General features: G+C 43.2%; 4 protein-coding genes and 1 non-coding gene across 7 annotated transcripts; 2 read left to right on the forward strand and 3 right to left on the reverse strand.

The window, feature by feature from the left end:
* Nucleotides 1-65: 65 nt before the first annotated feature.
* On the reverse strand, nt 66-2,009 carry LOC104433641 (mitotic spindle checkpoint protein MAD2). The gene is made up of 7 exons (XM_010046456.3): nt 1,626-2,009; nt 1,510-1,525; nt 1,256-1,386; nt 825-945; nt 630-733; nt 415-536; nt 66-287 (listed from the first exon to the last, which is right to left on the reverse strand). Exons 1-7 carry the CDS (start codon nt 1,696-1,698, stop codon nt 231-233), a joined length of 624 nt encoding a protein of 207 aa, XP_010044758.1. The 5' UTR covers nt 1,699-2,009; the 3' UTR covers nt 66-230.
* A 1,166-nt stretch (nt 2,010-3,175) lies between these two features.
* Nucleotides 3,176-3,249, forward strand: TRNAV-AAC. The gene has a single exon. It is a non-coding gene; the product is annotated as a tRNA-Val (tRNA).
* Nucleotides 3,250-3,413: 164 nt separating this feature from the next.
* LOC104433642 (DNA polymerase alpha subunit B) lies at nt 3,414-9,118 on the forward strand. 2 transcript variants are annotated; one of them, XR_723537.3, is made up of 17 exons: nt 3,414-3,603; nt 3,694-3,769; nt 4,138-4,269; nt 4,633-4,993; nt 5,079-5,174; nt 5,356-5,435; nt 5,704-5,779; nt 5,871-6,047; nt 7,262-7,366; nt 7,466-7,561; nt 7,642-7,734; nt 7,823-7,861; nt 7,957-7,998; nt 8,121-8,251; nt 8,350-8,476; nt 8,638-8,857; nt 8,945-9,118. XR_723537.3 is itself a non-coding variant. In XM_010046457.3 (16 exons), exons 1-16 carry the CDS (start codon nt 3,522-3,524, stop codon nt 8,791-8,793), a joined length of 1,869 nt encoding a protein of 622 aa, XP_010044759.1. In that variant the 5' UTR covers nt 3,414-3,521; the 3' UTR covers nt 8,794-9,118. The 2 variants fall into 2 exon arrangements, 1 of the variants encoding a protein (XP_010044759.1); XM_010046457.3 differs by having other exon boundaries at nt 8,638-9,118.
* A 377-nt stretch (nt 9,119-9,495) lies between these two features.
* On the reverse strand, nt 9,496-10,329 carry LOC104433643 (TLC domain-containing protein At5g14285). The gene has a single exon (XM_010046458.3). The coding sequence runs from the start codon at nt 10,327-10,329 to the stop codon at nt 9,496-9,498; it is 834 nt and encodes a 277-aa protein (XP_010044760.2).
* A 1,706-nt stretch (nt 10,330-12,035) lies between these two features.
* Nucleotides 12,036-16,679, reverse strand: LOC104433644 (3-oxoacyl-[acyl-carrier-protein] reductase 4). Of its 2 annotated transcripts, none has more exons than XM_010046459.3 (11): nt 16,047-16,679; nt 14,580-14,734; nt 14,404-14,457; nt 14,057-14,137; nt 13,877-13,922; nt 13,697-13,791; nt 13,575-13,607; nt 13,298-13,432; nt 13,125-13,218; nt 12,678-12,760; nt 12,036-12,433 (listed from the first exon to the last, which is right to left on the reverse strand). In XM_010046459.3, exons 1-11 carry the CDS (start codon nt 16,240-16,242, stop codon nt 12,401-12,403), a joined length of 1,005 nt encoding a protein of 334 aa, XP_010044761.1. In that variant the 5' UTR covers nt 16,243-16,679; the 3' UTR covers nt 12,036-12,400. The 2 variants fall into 2 exon arrangements, with proteins under 2 accessions (XP_010044761.1, XP_010044762.1); XM_010046460.3 differs by having other exon boundaries at nt 12,064-12,433; nt 14,580-14,722; nt 16,047-16,622.
* Between the last annotated feature and the right edge of the window lie 100 nt (nt 16,680-16,779).

Genomic DNA, 16,779 nt, shown 5'->3' on the forward strand with positions numbered 1-16,779 from the left:
CACCTCAGGTCATTTTGACAATGAGCACGAATGCCGTGATTTGGACGAAAGGGGACAGAGACAAGGGAGTTCACAATTGCCATATTTCTCGGGATGCATTTAACAAAAATTACAGAATTAGCCGATTCATAACAGGAACTTGAGGACATTGTTTCTCGGGGTCAGTCCATTCAAGTCGTACAAAATGTGAATAAAAGATTCACAATATCCAGTTTAAGACACTAGGGAAATTACTGCTCATCCCATTCATCGTTCTTGTACGATACAAGTGTGTCCACCTTGTGTATCTGCAAGACATCAGAAAGACGTAAATGCATCAGGAGGGCTGAAGAACCAACGATAGCTAGCTGCCGAAGGGTCGACACCAGCTTGAAAAGAGAAGAACGAAAAGTGTAGTCTTCATCTCCAACTAACCTTTGTGTCAAAAGAATGCAACTTAACCATCTGTGGATTGGCAATCAACTTAGGGTCGCTCTCAATCCACGTGAATGGAACCGCCACGTCCTTATCAGTGTATGCTAACACATCAAATACACCTACAAAGACGAGCAAGAGAATTTCAAAATCAAACAAGCCCATGAGCATGTGAACTGTGTCACCGAAATGGTCGCCAGAGTTATCCTTCTTACAGGGTTCATCAAGGCATGGCAAGTAAGTGATGCTCGAAGCAATCTGTCGCATAATTGCTTGAATCTCTCTCATGATCTCTTTGTCACTCTTTTCTCTCGAGACTCTGTAAGCAGAACCATGCCGAGTGTTCAGGGACAACAACCCAAAAGGTCAACATAATAGAAAAACAAAAGCTAACTTGGTTTTTAAATTACCCCTTCTCGACGACCTCGCCATCGGTCTCGATGCTGAAGTTCCACCTCTCCAACACCTCACCAGTGGCCTTGCTCATTATAACAAGAACAACCCTCTGCAGTTTGCCAGCCTCCAACCATTCTTTCGAGCAAAAATTCAACATTCAGACTCATCAGATAATTGTAGCAGACATCGTTACAAGGAAAATAAACAAAAGTTCTTCTTTTGTTGTGTTTGGCTGGTGAGTTTGACACATAGAATACACCTTATTCACATAAACAAATCAAGCCCCGAGGTCAAACCATTCAACTCACAGTCCAACACTCCTTTTCGCCGCCCCAGGAGTGCAAATCAATCTTTACACATTCCCTAACTCTGCATTGTCTACAGAATGCACGCAGAACAGCAATGGGGAACTATTCAAGTTGCAAAAGTTAAGATCTTTTCTCACCCGAAAGCTGAGCATTTAAGTTGGCAATGAAGGATTTGACACCTTCATCCTGAGTAAGCAGCATCGGAAGCCCATATTTCTTCACCTTCGCGAAACTCTCCTCCGGATACACCCCGCGATTGTACAGAATACTGACAAAATCAAAACCCCAAAATGTTTTTTTTCTCACTCAATTCTCAGTCGATAAACCGAATTAGGTCATGTACACTCTACATATCTCATATACAGTACACCGCCAGAGTCCATTTTCTTACCTGTTTGCAGCATAACCTGAAAAACGAAGAACCAGATGCGAACCCACGAGATCAATAAAAGGGTTTCAGCAAAAAACAAACGAATGAAATCTCGAAAATCGAAACCGACGACGAACCGAAGAACTCGCTGACGATCGCCGCGGAGCCGCGCAGGGTGATGATGTCCTTGGCGACGGTCTTCGAGGCCATGCTAAACGAGTTCGCCCCTGGACGGAATCGAACGAACGCGGAACCGGGCAGCGCGAGAGCGAGATTCCGAAGGGAGAAATCGGCGAACCGACCGTGGAAAGAGCGCGAGCGGAGAAGCGCGGAGCGAAGGGCGGACGGAGAGCGAGTAGAACGGAGTGCGAAATGGCTGATCTGCGCGGAGACGTTTGGGAAGATTTGGTGTTTTTTTCTTCTTTTATCGTTGGGGTTTCAGCGTAATAAATCAAAGGGAAAGGAGGATATGTCGCGAGTGGGAGAGAGTGTAACGGCTACTTCTCTGTTTGTCTGGTCCTTCGGCGGCGACTCCCCTCTTTTCAAAGTGCTCCTTCAACGGTTCGTTTTCTTTTTATTCCCCCCCCTCAATTCGAGAAAAATCACTGCCTGCGACGCTTGCGAAATGGACGGTCGTGATGCGCTTGGTTCATCGAATCAGGGTGCAGCGAAAAGTATTCTTTAATAAAAGTTATTTTTTATTTAATCAAATCTCTCCACTTCCGATTTTTCTAATTCAAGTCATTATCTTTCTGTAAATTTCCTAATCGACTCCAATCCTCCCAAATCCAACTACAGCCGTCGAGAATGACATGAGATTATGACATGGATGAAATTTCAGGCAATGTGGAGCCTATTTAAATGCCAATATGAGAACATTTAGCCAATGCCAATAGCGTCGGAATATGACAAAAATTGCTAAAGCATCTTTTTGGATGCCTTTGCAGAATCGAGTGCTCCGAGTGCTTCTAAGAACTTCCATTTTATATTATTTATTTGTGGAACTATTAAAAGTGATGTATTTATTCAATATGGACGCCAACCACAAGCCAAAGGCAATGCTGCCTAGGTCTTGTTAGACTTGGTGTTGAAGAGATTCAATTGAGACTTTAGTAAATGAATATGATTTGGTTGTGTGCCGTATGGAGTTTGATTTGAAGAGTTGTTGTGACTTGCCTCAAATCATGGGAATACACAATTCTTATCGTGTTGTTTACTACTTTGAATACTCTATGATATTCAAAGCTTGCCTTACAAAATCAAACTTCCTAAACTAATTGCATTTTCTTAGGAGACTACCTTGATAGGGCAATGCTCTGACCAATTAAATTAGACAACTTACTTTTCCAAATTGTCTAACTCTTCGATCAAAAAATAAAAAGCTAAAAAACTATCAGACCCATAAATGTATTCGGAGTAGACAATAAGGGAGAAATTGTTCGTCTTGTAAATTCACACGTACACAAACCTATAGTAGGGGATAGGCGGGGACTAGAGCATGATTAGAATCAAGAAGCTTGTCCTAGATCACGACCAAAAACGTCCTGGACATCCTCACAGTTGAGACGGATCTTCTTTTTCCAGGCTTAAAGACGTATTTTTGGGGGACAAGCAAGAAGAAAACTGATGGAGCCGCGAAATCAGATTCGAGTACTAATTTATAATGAGACGATGCCTTGCACATAAAGGTGTCGTGGTGTAGTTGGTTATCACGTCAGTCTAACACACTGAAGGTCTCCGGTTCGAACCCGGGCGACGCCATTTTCCTCCCTTCATTTTCCTTTTTCAGCCATGCCAAAACGACATCGTCTCTCTCTCTCTCTCTTCTCCATTCAAGGACATAATGGGAATTGCAATCTCTCCCAAGGACATAATGGGGATTACGTAACCAGACGCTCTCCCTCCATCTCGCCCCCTTCTCCCGCTACATCCGAACTCGCACCCATACCTTTCCCGCCAAATCTCAGCGTAAACCCTAGAGAGAGAAACTGCGAGCCAGAGAGAGAGAGAGAGAGAGGGAGAGCGACCGCGCGATGGAGGAGGAAATCAAAGCGAAGTTCAACGAGAGCGGCTTCACGATCGACGAAGCCGGAGAAGAGGAGATACTCCACAAATGTAAGCCTCTCTCGACTCTGCTGCTGTCCATTTTTCGACGCGCGTTTCGAAATCTGGCGCTGACGGATGCTGCGGTTTTCGCTCGATCAGGCCTCACGTTCTGCATCAATTACAAGCTCGGTCCGTCGGATCTCGTCTCGAGCTGGGAGGTCTACTACCTCAACAGGTAACGCTCATCAGATTCCATCGCCTTCCTCACCAACTGAAATTGAAACGGATCTCGCGGCTGGAGTGGTTTAGCTCGAGGCTTTTCCTTTTTCTAGGAAGCTAGCAAAGGGCGAATATCGGTTGCACGAAAGCTAATTGTCGTCGTCCGTTGTTTTCCTCGTAAGCGCGCTCGTTTTGGTTGAGTAGAGGAATCCGTCTTCTTCGTCACCTTAATCGAACTGTCATCTTAGCGACAGCTATCAGCTCGACTTGTTTCGATATCCTGGGGAGCATGCTGTATCTGACCGAATACGGATTTTTGTTGAAGTTTGTGAATTCTGAATTCTGTTTTTTAAGCGGTGTGTGGCTCTTTGAATCGCATGGCAGGCAACTGAACGAGTCCACGGTGCAAAATGCTGAAATGGACGGGTTTTTGCTTCACCTGCAAAATGAGGTCAAAGAAGCGGTCATCAAGGAGGAGCCGAATTTGCATGTTTACTCAAGTAAAGACGTGGAAATGTGAGCTTTGCTTAGTCTTTTTGTTATCTTTTTTTAGATGGCTTGTCAATGACGACCTTTTGCGAGCAATATCGATGTCTTACATTGAAGTAATGGCATACGGGAAATCTTTGAGATTGTGAGTTCCTGGGGAATCTTTATACTGATTTCATTTTGGGTTCTGTCGCAAAAGGGCTTTGGTGATATAAGGTCAGCATCTCAATTTCTTGTCAGAGGAGAGATCAGAGAAATTGTACTTAGCAAATTTCAGTTGATTATATGGTTTGGTTGGATGGTGCTCCCTGCACTCTTATCTAGTACTCTTGTTGTCAGAATGCTTTTCCTCTGTTTTTCGAACTTAATTGTGACATTCCTTTTGTGCAGGATTTTGAATAATGAAGATGAATATTCAAAAGAAGATGACATCGGCACTCCGACGCAAAGATCCAATCTCTCTCCAGAGCAGTCTGATCCAATGCATCAAACAAGTGGGAAGGCTTATTATTCGTCTGGGAAAGCATCAACACTTATCACACCTTTTGGGCAACGGACAGAAAAGTTTGTTGTGAGATTCAGCATTAATCAGCAGTTGGGCGGAGAGAATGGGAAAATGGAGCATGATATTGAGAGTTCGGAGGATGATTTTATCAAGAAAGTACAACCTCATAAGAGATGTTCCTTAGCAATTAATGGAACAAAGCCAGAACCTGGTTGCAGATTTATGTATGACAGAACCGAAGACAGAGTTAGTACTATTTTTCATGACATGAAACCACTCCCGAGTCTCCTTCATATCTACACAACTGACCCTACTCATTCTTGTGATGCAGTTTAATGCACTTGAAAACCGTATTAAAAGACATGAAAGTGCTCTTGTTGCTTCTGGCCTCTATGAGGAACCGGTAGACCCTACTCTTGCTTCACAGGTGATTTAGCTCCCCAGAATACTGCCCCTCATTCCATTTATATTCATAGGACGAAATTGGTCCATAAACGCTTTCTCCTCTTTTTCTTATTGGTTATAAATGTTGATAAAACTGTCCTGTCCCTCTCTCGATTTCTTTTCTCACCTTTTCACAATGCATTGATGTTTTTCTCTGGTCTCAGAAAAGCATATTTTCTGTTGGCATGATCTGTTGTGATGGAGAAGGCCACTTGAATGATAAGTCTGTCCTGTTGCAAAGCAGGTATTGCAGTTTGATTTATCCTACTTGTCTGAAGCAGTATCTTATCAGTAATGTCACAGGAAGTTCATATATGTTGCCTTTCTACTATAAAAAAAATCATTAGATTAAGTAGTCCAGCTCAAGTATGTTGAGCTCATGGTCACAAGGGGCTGTAAGACGTAGGGCCTTACTATTCCAGTTATGATGCTCTGCCATTGGTTTAGTCTGCTTTGAGTGATCTCTTTGTTATCACAATGAATTGTTGTTTCTCACTGAATATCCGTGACAGCGTTGAGCACTCCAGCGGGCAATGTGTTCGCCTGGACCTACAGAAATTGAGCCAGTTTTCCATTTTCCCAGGCCAGGTAGGAAGGAAAGAAACAGTGTATAGATGTAAACAATGCTATTTCAGTCTATGTGCATTCAATAGCTCAAGGACCTCCTTAATTTTAACAGATAGTAGGAGTTGAAGGCAACAATCCTAGCGGACACTGTCTAATTGCATCCAAAATTATAGAATCTGTCCCTCTGAATGCTTTGGCTGATGTGGTTTCTCCTCCGGCAAAGAAGCAAGCTCTGGAACAGGAAACCATTTCCACTGATCCAGCTTCGTCAACCCAAGAACTCTCTGTGGTGCGTAAATTGTGTCTTTCATATACTTCAATATCTAGATCATCTGGTGTCATTTGACATTTTTTCTTCTACATTTTGTGCATTTTATTTCTCCGCCTGAAGCACTACCATGTCCACAGTCCTAGCGCTTTGAACTACATGGTGAAACAAAGAAAATAATTACTTGAACATGACTTGTAATTATGGAACTAGAGATTCGGAAATCTTCAGCTTAAATATTAAATTGGAAAGATAAAAGTTGCGTAGATTGGATTTAATAGCACATGTCATGCAATCTTCTCTAGCAAGAAGATACGGGTTTTCTGGTAGAAGTAAGGTTATAATAAGATGGGGACTGGAGACCAAATTAGATATGAGCTAGAAAGTAGAAAAGCAGAACTTTAGTATATGAATCTTAAGGAGGATATGGTTTTGGTGTACTGAAGATAGCATTATGTCCTCAAGATCACATTGGGAAGAAAAAACAAGTGATTCTGCTTTTTAATTCATGTACATGCCATCTTCTTTTAAAGCAGTGTCGAACTCACTACGTTTCTCAAATTGTCACTAAAAGAACAAGGGAATTGGCTCATTTTGCTAGCTTAGGTGCTTAAAATCTTACCTTGGAAAGTTATTTTCATTTTAGGAGGAACTTCTTCCGTGTTTAGTTTCCTTGTCATGGGTAGTGTTTGGGTAGTACTCTTATAAACTCCTTCAAAGAGGGATAAGATTGATAGTGAAAGGGCTCCCTGTAGAACGGAGGCAGAAACACCACACCATCTCCTTTTACATTCCAAATGGCGATGATACCTTTTGGTATTGCCATCCATAATGATGTCGTGGAATTTCTGGGCTATCAGTGCATGATACAATCATGGTCAAAGTTCTCCACTGTGCAAAGCAAAGTAAGAACGCACTGTTTTAGGCAATTCCAATAAATTGCTAGAGGACAGAGTGTTCCAACTGGAATGAGCAATCATTTGAGTTGCAGGGGTTACCACATTCCTTGCCCTTCAAGCCATTCCTTTTTGTTCATCAAAGGAAGTGCACTTGTTTCTGCTATTAGCTTGCAGCTTCCTCCATCCCACATGGACAAGCTGACAGATCACTCACAGAAGTTGAACTTTCGAGTTATTAGAGTCACATAAACTGCTTGACAATGGATTTATGCTTGACAGGCTAAAAGTGCTGTTTAATTTTGTGGCTAAGCAATCGTGCTCGTGTTACTTGAACAGATTATTGCAGCAGGTCCTTTTACTACAACAGACAATTTGTTCTTTGAGCCTCTGACTGAGTTGCTTGCGTATGCAAGAAGAAAGATGCCTCAGTTGCTTGTACTGGTGAGTTAGCTGTTAAATCTGTAATTGTGTAGAATATTCCACTTCACTAGGGAAAAGGATAGGAAAAATTATGTTTTGATTGAACTAGATTTGTTTCAGCTCGGGCCATTTGTTGATTCAGAACACCCTGAAGTTAGTAGAGGAAGTATCAACATGACCTATGATGATATATTTCACCAGGAAATCCTAGGAAAGGTACTTACTCAGCAAGAGGAACAATGGAACTTGAATATTAATTGTTTCTTTAAATCTCACCTTGGCATTTCATCTTTCAGTTGCAGGATTACGTGGAGTATCTGGGTGATTCTGCTCGTGTAGTTCTCGTGCCATCCATACGGGATGCTAACCATGACTTTGTTTTCCCTCAGGTGATTATCTGTATACTGGAAGTGTTTGATTGGCTAAAGCTTTTCTATTCATTTGTTTCTTTTAATTTGCCTGTCTCCATTTGTGCAGCCTGGCTTTGATATTTCGCCTTTGGGTCTCAAGCATCAGGTACATTCAGAAGTTCATTTATGGTATGACCATATGAAGAGCGATTCTTGAAAATTTCTGTTCATTCTCTCATTCAAATTGGTTCTTCATCCCAGATCACCAGTCTTACAAATCCAGGGATTTTCGAAGCAAATGAGGTAAATACCGAACCATTAATGATGCTAGATTGTACACAGTCGTGGCTGATGCCCGTATGTGTGAGTTTTAGACATTATAAGATATGTACCATAGGCTGTATCTCAACAATTTGAAATTTTAGGTCAAGGTAGGGTGTTGCACTGTGGACATACTGAAACAGCTTAGTGGAGAGGAGATGTCACGAAATCCAAAAGATGGCATACCGAGTGATCGAATGAGTAGACTAGCATACCATATTCTTAGTCAGCGCAGGTACCAAATGAGAAATATTTTCTCAAAACATTTTCTAGGCAAAAATGTCATCTTAGGTAGTCTGCGGAAATCAATAACTTGTGATATCTTCTGGGCAGCTTCTATCCTCTATATCCACCAGCAGAAGGCATTCCTCTGGATCTTTCACTTGCTCCGGAAGCTCTTCATTTCTCTTTGGTTCCAGATGTCCTCATCCTTCCTTCGGACATGAAGTACTTTATAAAGGTGATCTATGCTCGCATTTGCCTTGCACATTCCATTTCTCACCGGAAGATCTCGACAAGCTGTTTCTTTCAAATTTCACTGTTGATATTCTATAAGAGATGAATACTAGTTTACATGCATGTGTTGTTTAGAAGTAGAAATGATAAGGTTCGTGCGCTTAGGTGGTGCCTCTGGGTGGAAAAATTGGAGAACCACAGGCGAAGTGCATTTGCATAAATCCAGGAAGATTAGCAAAGGGTGAAGGTGGAGGGACATTTGTGGAGCTCAATTACGAAGGAACTCCCGACAGAGCAAGTGCTTCTATCATCGGGATTTAATCTTCTGATCAGAAGAACTGTTGCTTTTAACACAACTCAAATATCGTATAAGAGGAAGCTGCAGGTATATAAGCGTGGTAAATTTACGGCTTGAAGTACGCCGTTGCTCAGAGCATGGGCTTTTTCTGAACTCCTTGAACTTGCACGGTAGAGCTGTATCAGGAAATTTGGACGGAACCCAGCGCTAGAGCACGAGAAGAGGGACAGAGCAATTGGATGGACGTGGGCATAGAGACGTACCAGGTTGGTTCACTCGTCAGAGATGATGCTAATCTTATGTAGCTTGTAACAATCAGCGTCTTCTAAATCATGATGATTACAGCCAGTTCGTTTTCTCCTCTTCCATGCCACTGCCTGTGCTTGTCATTCTTACTTGGGTATATATTTCAAGCCATCTAGATATAAATATCAGTAACTGGATCATAGCAGATGTCACAATTCACCCCTAGTGCGGAAAACTTAGAAATCATCAAATTAATTGATTACAATCAATGCTGTTTAAACATGTACAGCCGCCCTTCAGCACCGTGACCACTACTTCCACGAACACCAAAGAGCAGCCTTGAAAGAAATTGGCAATTCACAGACTGACTTATGACTAACCCATGTGTCTAATTCTTATAAAATTCAATGGGAGAAACTAAGTAATTACAGCATTAAGACAATCCCGACAACCCTGTGTACATGTACACTTCTTGATTCCTAATTAATCCCATCCGAAACCCATTCAATCCTATATGTGCTGAGAAGAACATTAGGGACTCCCACCCTCTTACCCATCTTTTTTTGCACATCGAAGCTCCGCTGATCCCGGTACCAGACTTTCCAGTTATTCAAGACCCAGAGCAAGCTCACCAAAATCCCACTCCCCATGATCACCGCCCAAGACACCCAAGCCCACTTGGGTATCGAATCCTCCACATCCTCCATTGAATAGTACATCACCAGGTCGCAGACGTAAGCCGGCGCGACCACCCCCCGCACCACCGTGTAGAAGGTGAAGAAGATCGGGGACATGACGCGGAAGAACCGGGCGGCGAAGGGTGCCTCGGCTTTCCGGGCCTTGGCGAGGCTCCAGGTGTTCTGGCAGGGGCTGGTGACCTCGGCGAGGATGAGGAGGAGGAGGATCGCGTGGGCGCCGTGGGCAACCACGTAGCGGCAGGTGAGGAGGACGAAGAGGGTCACGAGGTGGTGGATGATGAAGAGGACATCGCTGGGGAAGAAGACGAGGTAGTGGATGAGGTCGATGAGGAAGTAGGCGATGCTGAACTCGAGGACCGTGTCGTGGAGGGCCGTGTTAGGGGAGGCGTAGGCGGCGCGGTGCCACGGCGGGGGGGAGCCACGGGTGGCGATCGCGGCGGTAACAGCTGCCGGAGTGCCGTGGGCGAGGGAGGTGAAGCAGCTGGAGGCAAAGGGGCGGCTCCGCGGGCCCCAGCGGCCGAAGAGGAGGAAGTAGCTGAAGAGGTAGACTAGGAGGAATGCGAGGAAGAAGGTCTGGAGCGTCGCCCAGGGAGAGATTGTTGCTAATAATTCCATTGCTGAGAGAGAGAGAGAGGAGTTGTAGCGCGTGCTTTGCAGGGGTTGACCTGAGATACGAAGTTGGAGGAGGATGAGCGGGAGGAAGAAGAAGAAGAGAAATTGGAATGGGAGCGTTTTCTTGCAGAAGATGTTGTGATTTTGGTTCTGGCGTGGAAGTTTCCGCTCTTGTCTGAATGAAGGAAAGGTCGGAGGAGAGCAGGTTCGTTCGTCGTTGCCGAAGGACCAGGTTGGGAATCGGATATTTGGACGGCGTGATACTTTCGGTCTTGTTCGCTTTCGCTCTTTGGTCCATCTTGGGGGCCCTAACTGGAGAAACTCGCAGAATTACACTGACTCCGATGAGGTCAGCCCGCGTCATTAATATAAAACCGAGTCTATGAAAATTTATAGCCAATAGAAGAAAAGAGAGAAGGTTACACGTCTGAAAAAGAAAAGAGAGAGAGAGAGAGGTGTTACAGCCAGTGATCATTTTGCGGGCACGAATGAAAAATATTTTGAAGGATTATAAATCTCGTGCGGCTTTTCGAATTGGGAGGTCGCGAATTTTTTATTCCCCAGTCGATGTGGGATGAAAAATTGAGAGGGTTTCGAGAGAGGGAGGGAGGGAGGGATGGAGAGGATATGGGAGCGCCCCCCCTTGGCGTATTGGCCACAGAGTAACGACGACGCACGTCACTTGGCTAGACTCTCTAATACGATATTCCTTAGGCCTCCATTGGATATTCCGATGGTTGCACGCATCCTAAGCCACGGTCACATCAACCTCCAATAATCTTGCTTGGTCCACCCAAAACATCATTTTTAACACCCAATATTTTCCCCACGCAAGTTTAAATGATCCGTGCTACCTCCTTATTTTATTTATTTTATTTTCTTGGCCAGTAGTGATCGACGACTGGAATGAGGACTTTAAGAGGAGCACGACCCTCCGACTTTTATACAAAGTGAACCACGTTCGCCTGTCCGCATGCGAATAAACAATTTCGATTTCTAAAGCCGGAGAGACGGCGACCTTGTTTCCTAGGCAGCCAACCCAAATGTTTGGCTTAGTTCGTTCTGTGAGATGGGACTTTATCAGTCTTTACGCATCCGGAAGCCCGAGCGGCACGCAGACCACTGTGATCCAGGGGAGGAAGTTATTCCCCGTGATATCTGATGGTGAATGTCGATCGGACTAAGAGATGGGATTCAGTTGGCCTGACAAGCGAGCGATCAATACAGAAAGATGAAAAAGATCCCGTCCCCTCATGTCTTAATCTGCGTTCTTTCAAACGATGACGCGTGTTACTGATATTTTGGAAAAAGAACCTCCACGGAAGACAAGGGCACAGAGGATCTGCTTTCCCAGGCAAGCCCTTTTTCTTATTTGGGTACCCATAGAACGATAAGATTCGTCAGTCCAGATGATCAAAGGTATCTCGCATCGTTGCATACGAGTAACCGAACCGTCTTGAAACGAACGCTTCACTAGCCAGTATGGTTGGTCTTCGGTAAAGCTTTCTCCATCAGTCTTGTTTGAGACGCTCCTCATGGAACAATCATTCCACCAGACTACAGTGCAAAAAGGTTAAACGGGAGTGGTCGCATTTTCATCAATGGATTAGGCTACTTTGCAAGCCCGTGATGAACTGGGCCTCATCATGAAGCAGCCGAAGAGGCAACGGATTCAACGGATGTCGAAATTGGAATCTAGCAAAACGATGTTCCAGATCCGTGTGAAATGATATTATATTTGGACGTGAAAACAGATGGCATTTAAATATTAAAAAAAAACTGAGAACAACGGGAAAGGCATAGCAATTAGCAAAACTCCAGCTTAGCCACTCGTTCCGACTGATTCCTCCCAGAAATGTATTGCTGTCTAGACAACTCTCGTCTCGGTAACACTCTTCTCCGCTATTATAAAAGGGCACTGTCTTAATCCTTTCATTGCCTCCATCTTTAATCCCCAAAACTACTGGAGGCTGCTGTTACGATGTAGCATGGCAAATTCTGATTGCATCCTTGAGGAATTCTTGAACTCAAAGCTTTGCTTGGAATACGTCGAAAGGCAATGCCAATCACGGGTCTACATTACCATTCCCCCATCGATTGTGAACACCTGCAAATGGGGGGGGGGAGTAAATGTCTAGCTAAGAGCTTGCGTGCATAAAAGAAAAGGAGAGATGACCACAACAATATAGCAGTAGATCCGGCACTCATAAGAGACATTAAATATCAAACACTATCATACCAAACCTAAAAAGGAAGAGCCAACACAGATTATACACGGATTTAGCTAACTACAAGCCATAACTATGCTTAAAACATGCACCAAAGAAAAACATGCAAATATTAGGCTTTACCTGTCCAGTGATGTAACTGGCTGCAGGATTGATGGCCAGAAATTCCACAAGTCCAGCTACTTCTTCTGGCTGACCGTACCTCCCTGCACATGCAATAGACATGATCACTATCTGCCTGAAATATCTTGACACATTATCTCGATCCCTCAGATCCTGGTATTCATTAGCATGTTGTTTTTATTAATGATCAGAAGACAATGAATAAAGAGTTCGTCATCAGTGTTGAACTCCTGAAGTACTTAAACAGTACAATGAGCTGCTATATCAAACTGAAGAAAGTAAGCAGGTCCTTTTAACAACACTAACCAGTAGGCAACTGGATTGACTCAAAAACAAATCAGAGCCACTTATATGTGAAGCCTATCTAATTGTCTCACCTAAAGGAAATGCCTAAACAAATAACACATGTTAACCTTACGCAACAGATGGTCTCCTTGCATATCTTACCCAAAGGAATTGCCCCCAAGATTTTCTTCTCCGTATCTTCCCCAAGTTTGGCAGTCATATCAGATGCAATGAATCCTGGAGCAACAGCATTAACCTAAAACATTTCATGTTAGAGGCAAACAGAACTGCCCAATGGAAGTAGTTTAACATGGTAAACAAGATGGAAAACTGACAGTTATGTTTCTGCTAGCATATTCTTTAGCAACGGTTTTTGTTAGACCAATAACCCCTGCTTTGGCGGCACTATAGTTGGCCTGCCCAGCATTACCAACCAGACCGACAACTGATGCTATATTGACTATCCTTCCCTGCAAAGCAGATTTTTAAATGGGATTGTAAAAATATAACCACATTGAAGCATGTCAACTTTACCGTAATTTAAACACTGGGTCATAGAAATTAAGCATAATTAATAGGCTAAATCTCAGCATGATGGGGATGCCATGTCACCTTTTTCTTCTTCATCATGATTTTAGATGCCGCCTGCATACAATACAGGTTCTCAGTTCTGTATTAGAGAAACCGTCAACCTTTTTTTCTACGATTTAAAAGGAAAATATCGGAACACACACCTGAGTACACAGGAATACACCGGTAAGATTCAGATCAATGACATCTTGCCACTGAGATTTCTTCATTCTCATTAACAAGCCATCCCGAGTAATTCCTGAAAGCATGATGCATGCATAATGAGACCACATATAGCAAGTAACACAAAGATCAATAATTCCATATTGACAGCTACCAGTCACCTGCATTGTTTATCAAAATATCAATTGTTCCCCATGCATCAACAGCCTGCACATGAAACAACCATGCAGTATAAGTCATAGCATCAAAATGGCACCCCCCTCCCCAACAAAAAATAAAAGAAAATTAATAATAATAAAATAAAATTAAAGATAAAAAACAAAATGAGAAACTTGGCTTACAGTTTTGATCATAGCTTCCACATCAGATTCTTTTGAAACATCTCCTCCAAATGTAAGAGCTTGACCACCACATGCCTCTATCTACAAATGCAAATGCAAGTTAGAGGCAGACTAATATTGTGTTCAGAACCAAAAAGATTATAATAGTCTACTCAATCGAATCACTAATCAGTTGCAATATCGCATGAGCAGATTGTCAAGTTTCCCTTTTGATATTCCATGAACTACCAAGAACAGTCCACAAAATCAAAACCACCAGTACAAGAATCAGTAGGAATTATATATATATGTATGTATAAATATATATCACAATGCAGGACAAAGTTATTACAGTATGCATGATATACCTCCTTTGAAACTTCCTCAGCCTCCTGTGATGACCTAGCATAATTGACCAGTACCTGCAATAGGTCAAGAACAAGAAGACCATTCAGAATGACACTAGGCAATGGCAATGGTAGGCAAAAGAAATTCTCACAGAAATTTTAGATAAAGACAATAAGAAGTGAAAGTATTTCCCAACCTTGCAGCCTGCTTTTCCCAATGACAGAGCAATTGCTCTGCCAATACCTCGAGATGCTCCTGTGACAATAACTACAGGGGATTCTACATTATGTGCTACTTCAGTGCTTGGTTTTTCAACAGCGGCAACTTGAGCTCTGACAACTGCATAAAAACCTTTACAAGCATCAAATCTTCTCTCCATCAATAACCAGCCATTTCTCCTATTCTATGCAACGGTAGGGGTACATGCCAACACCATTTACCTGATGCAGAAAGAGTGTAAATTTTCTTGTCTTCTTCCAAACAAATGTTAGATGGGGACCTTAGGATGTACTGCATGTTTCTTTGTCTTTTCTCAAGACACTATAATCTTCCATCCTAATTATCTTATACCAATCTATCAAGGCCAAGCAAACATGCTACTCTAATAAATTTCAAAAAGTATCTCAAAACGACTGTTTTTGCATCCACAGTGGATTAGTTCTGTTGGAAATTATGAAGTGGGGTAGACACTCCCTACCAGATACTAAGCAAATAAGCAAAAAGTCAAAACCAAATATTGAAAACTCAAAGCTTAAGTTCACTTTTGGTGTCCTAATTTGTTTAGTTGTTGTTAGCAAGTTCTCAGATTTACTTGATTTGTGCAATCAAGTCCTCAGCATGCTTACTTGGTGCAGTCGACTCCTTTCATCATCGGCCATTAGTAACACCATCAAAAGTGGACTTAACCCCAGACTAAAAGAGAGACCTAAGCAAAGAACCTAACAGTTAGGAAAAAACACGTATCTTCAGTTTTTTCAGAGAATCACCAAATAGAGAGTGCCAATGATTTAAGTTAATTTACTTAGATCAAGCAGCCTTCCTGTAACATCTTCTCAATGCTCTGGATCTTATTTGCATCCAGCAAACTCCTCTAGTTCCACAGATATCCCTTACTGAAGTTCTCCTAGTCTAAACTATGAAAACAAGTCATCAGCTCACTTATTTACACAACAAGTGACACGATTTTCCCTCAATATATCTCAATCCACTTGTGAGTTGCAAGAATATTCTGATCCTTTGCTTCAATGCGATAATCCCAAAACCGAAAGACGTCGCCGGAGGGCAGTATAGCCAAATTTCCAGCTAAACCACAACAACAACCGTCATATGAACCTTGACTTCTTGAAATATCTTTTACTAGCAGCAGCAGCAGCAGCAGCAGCATATTCTTTTGGAAATGCATTAGCATAAAAATCAGATAACATCGATCCAAACTTCTAATCACCCCCTGAAATTGCCTTTACATAAGCACGAAGCTAATCACCTGACCTGCGACAGCCTATCTTACTTCAGCTATTTCCTTTAGGTACCGGTGTAAAGCAATAAATCAGAGCGGATAACGAAAACTCAGGCTTAAGCAACGCCATAAAAAGAAACCGCATAAAAACAGAATAAGCACGAACGTCGCCGCAGCGAAAGAAAGAGAGACACGATCGATCATTACCAGGAGCAGCGGACGAGCTCCGCGCCTCGCACTGAAGGCCCGGGAAGGTCCGGAGCTGACGAGATCCGGCTCCGCCGACGAGCGGGGACAGCCGCCGCGGAAAGGAGAGCCTCGGCTCGGCGGGAACTCGGGATGATCCGAAGGCGACGACGTTCGACGCGGAGGCGGAGGCGGCGGCGGCGGGAGCGGCGGCCATGAGGGATCCGGCGAGTCTCCGGAGGGGGAGGAGGGAAGCCAGAAATGCGAAAAGCTTAGAAGAGGTAGAGAGAGAGAGAGAGAGAGAGAGGGAGAGAAATGGCGGTGGCGTTGGGAGCTCCGGGTAGCGTTCGTTAATAGTGAGGGCGAAGGAAACAAAGAGCACGGCCTGTAGCGAGTCCAACCCCCACTCCCGAATTTTTTATCTTCATTTTAGAGTACCCCCCCGCACGCGATCGCCAAGGTCACCGCCCGTTGTAGAGCTCAGAGGGCTATTGTGTAATGTGACTGGACTCGGGGGATGTTTCGAAACAAAATCAAATCTGAAGACGCGGCACTTTCCCGGAGGTTCTTTTGAGGGATCGATTTTAAGAAATATCTAGGAACGAAATTAAGTCCGAAGTTTGAGAAACGGGTCTCGTTTCAAAGGAATTTTCGTAATTTTCACTATTTCCTTCTTCGATGCTGTTCTCTACGTGAGCTGAATTTACAGCATACACTGCGATTACAATTATCAAAATGAAGTAAATTATTAAAA

Source organism: Eucalyptus grandis, chromosome 2 (assembly GCF_016545825.1).
Source record: "Eucalyptus grandis isolate ANBG69807.140 chromosome 2, ASM1654582v1, whole genome shotgun sequence".
NCBI classification, from domain to species: domain Eukaryota; kingdom Viridiplantae; phylum Streptophyta; class Magnoliopsida; order Myrtales; family Myrtaceae; genus Eucalyptus; species Eucalyptus grandis.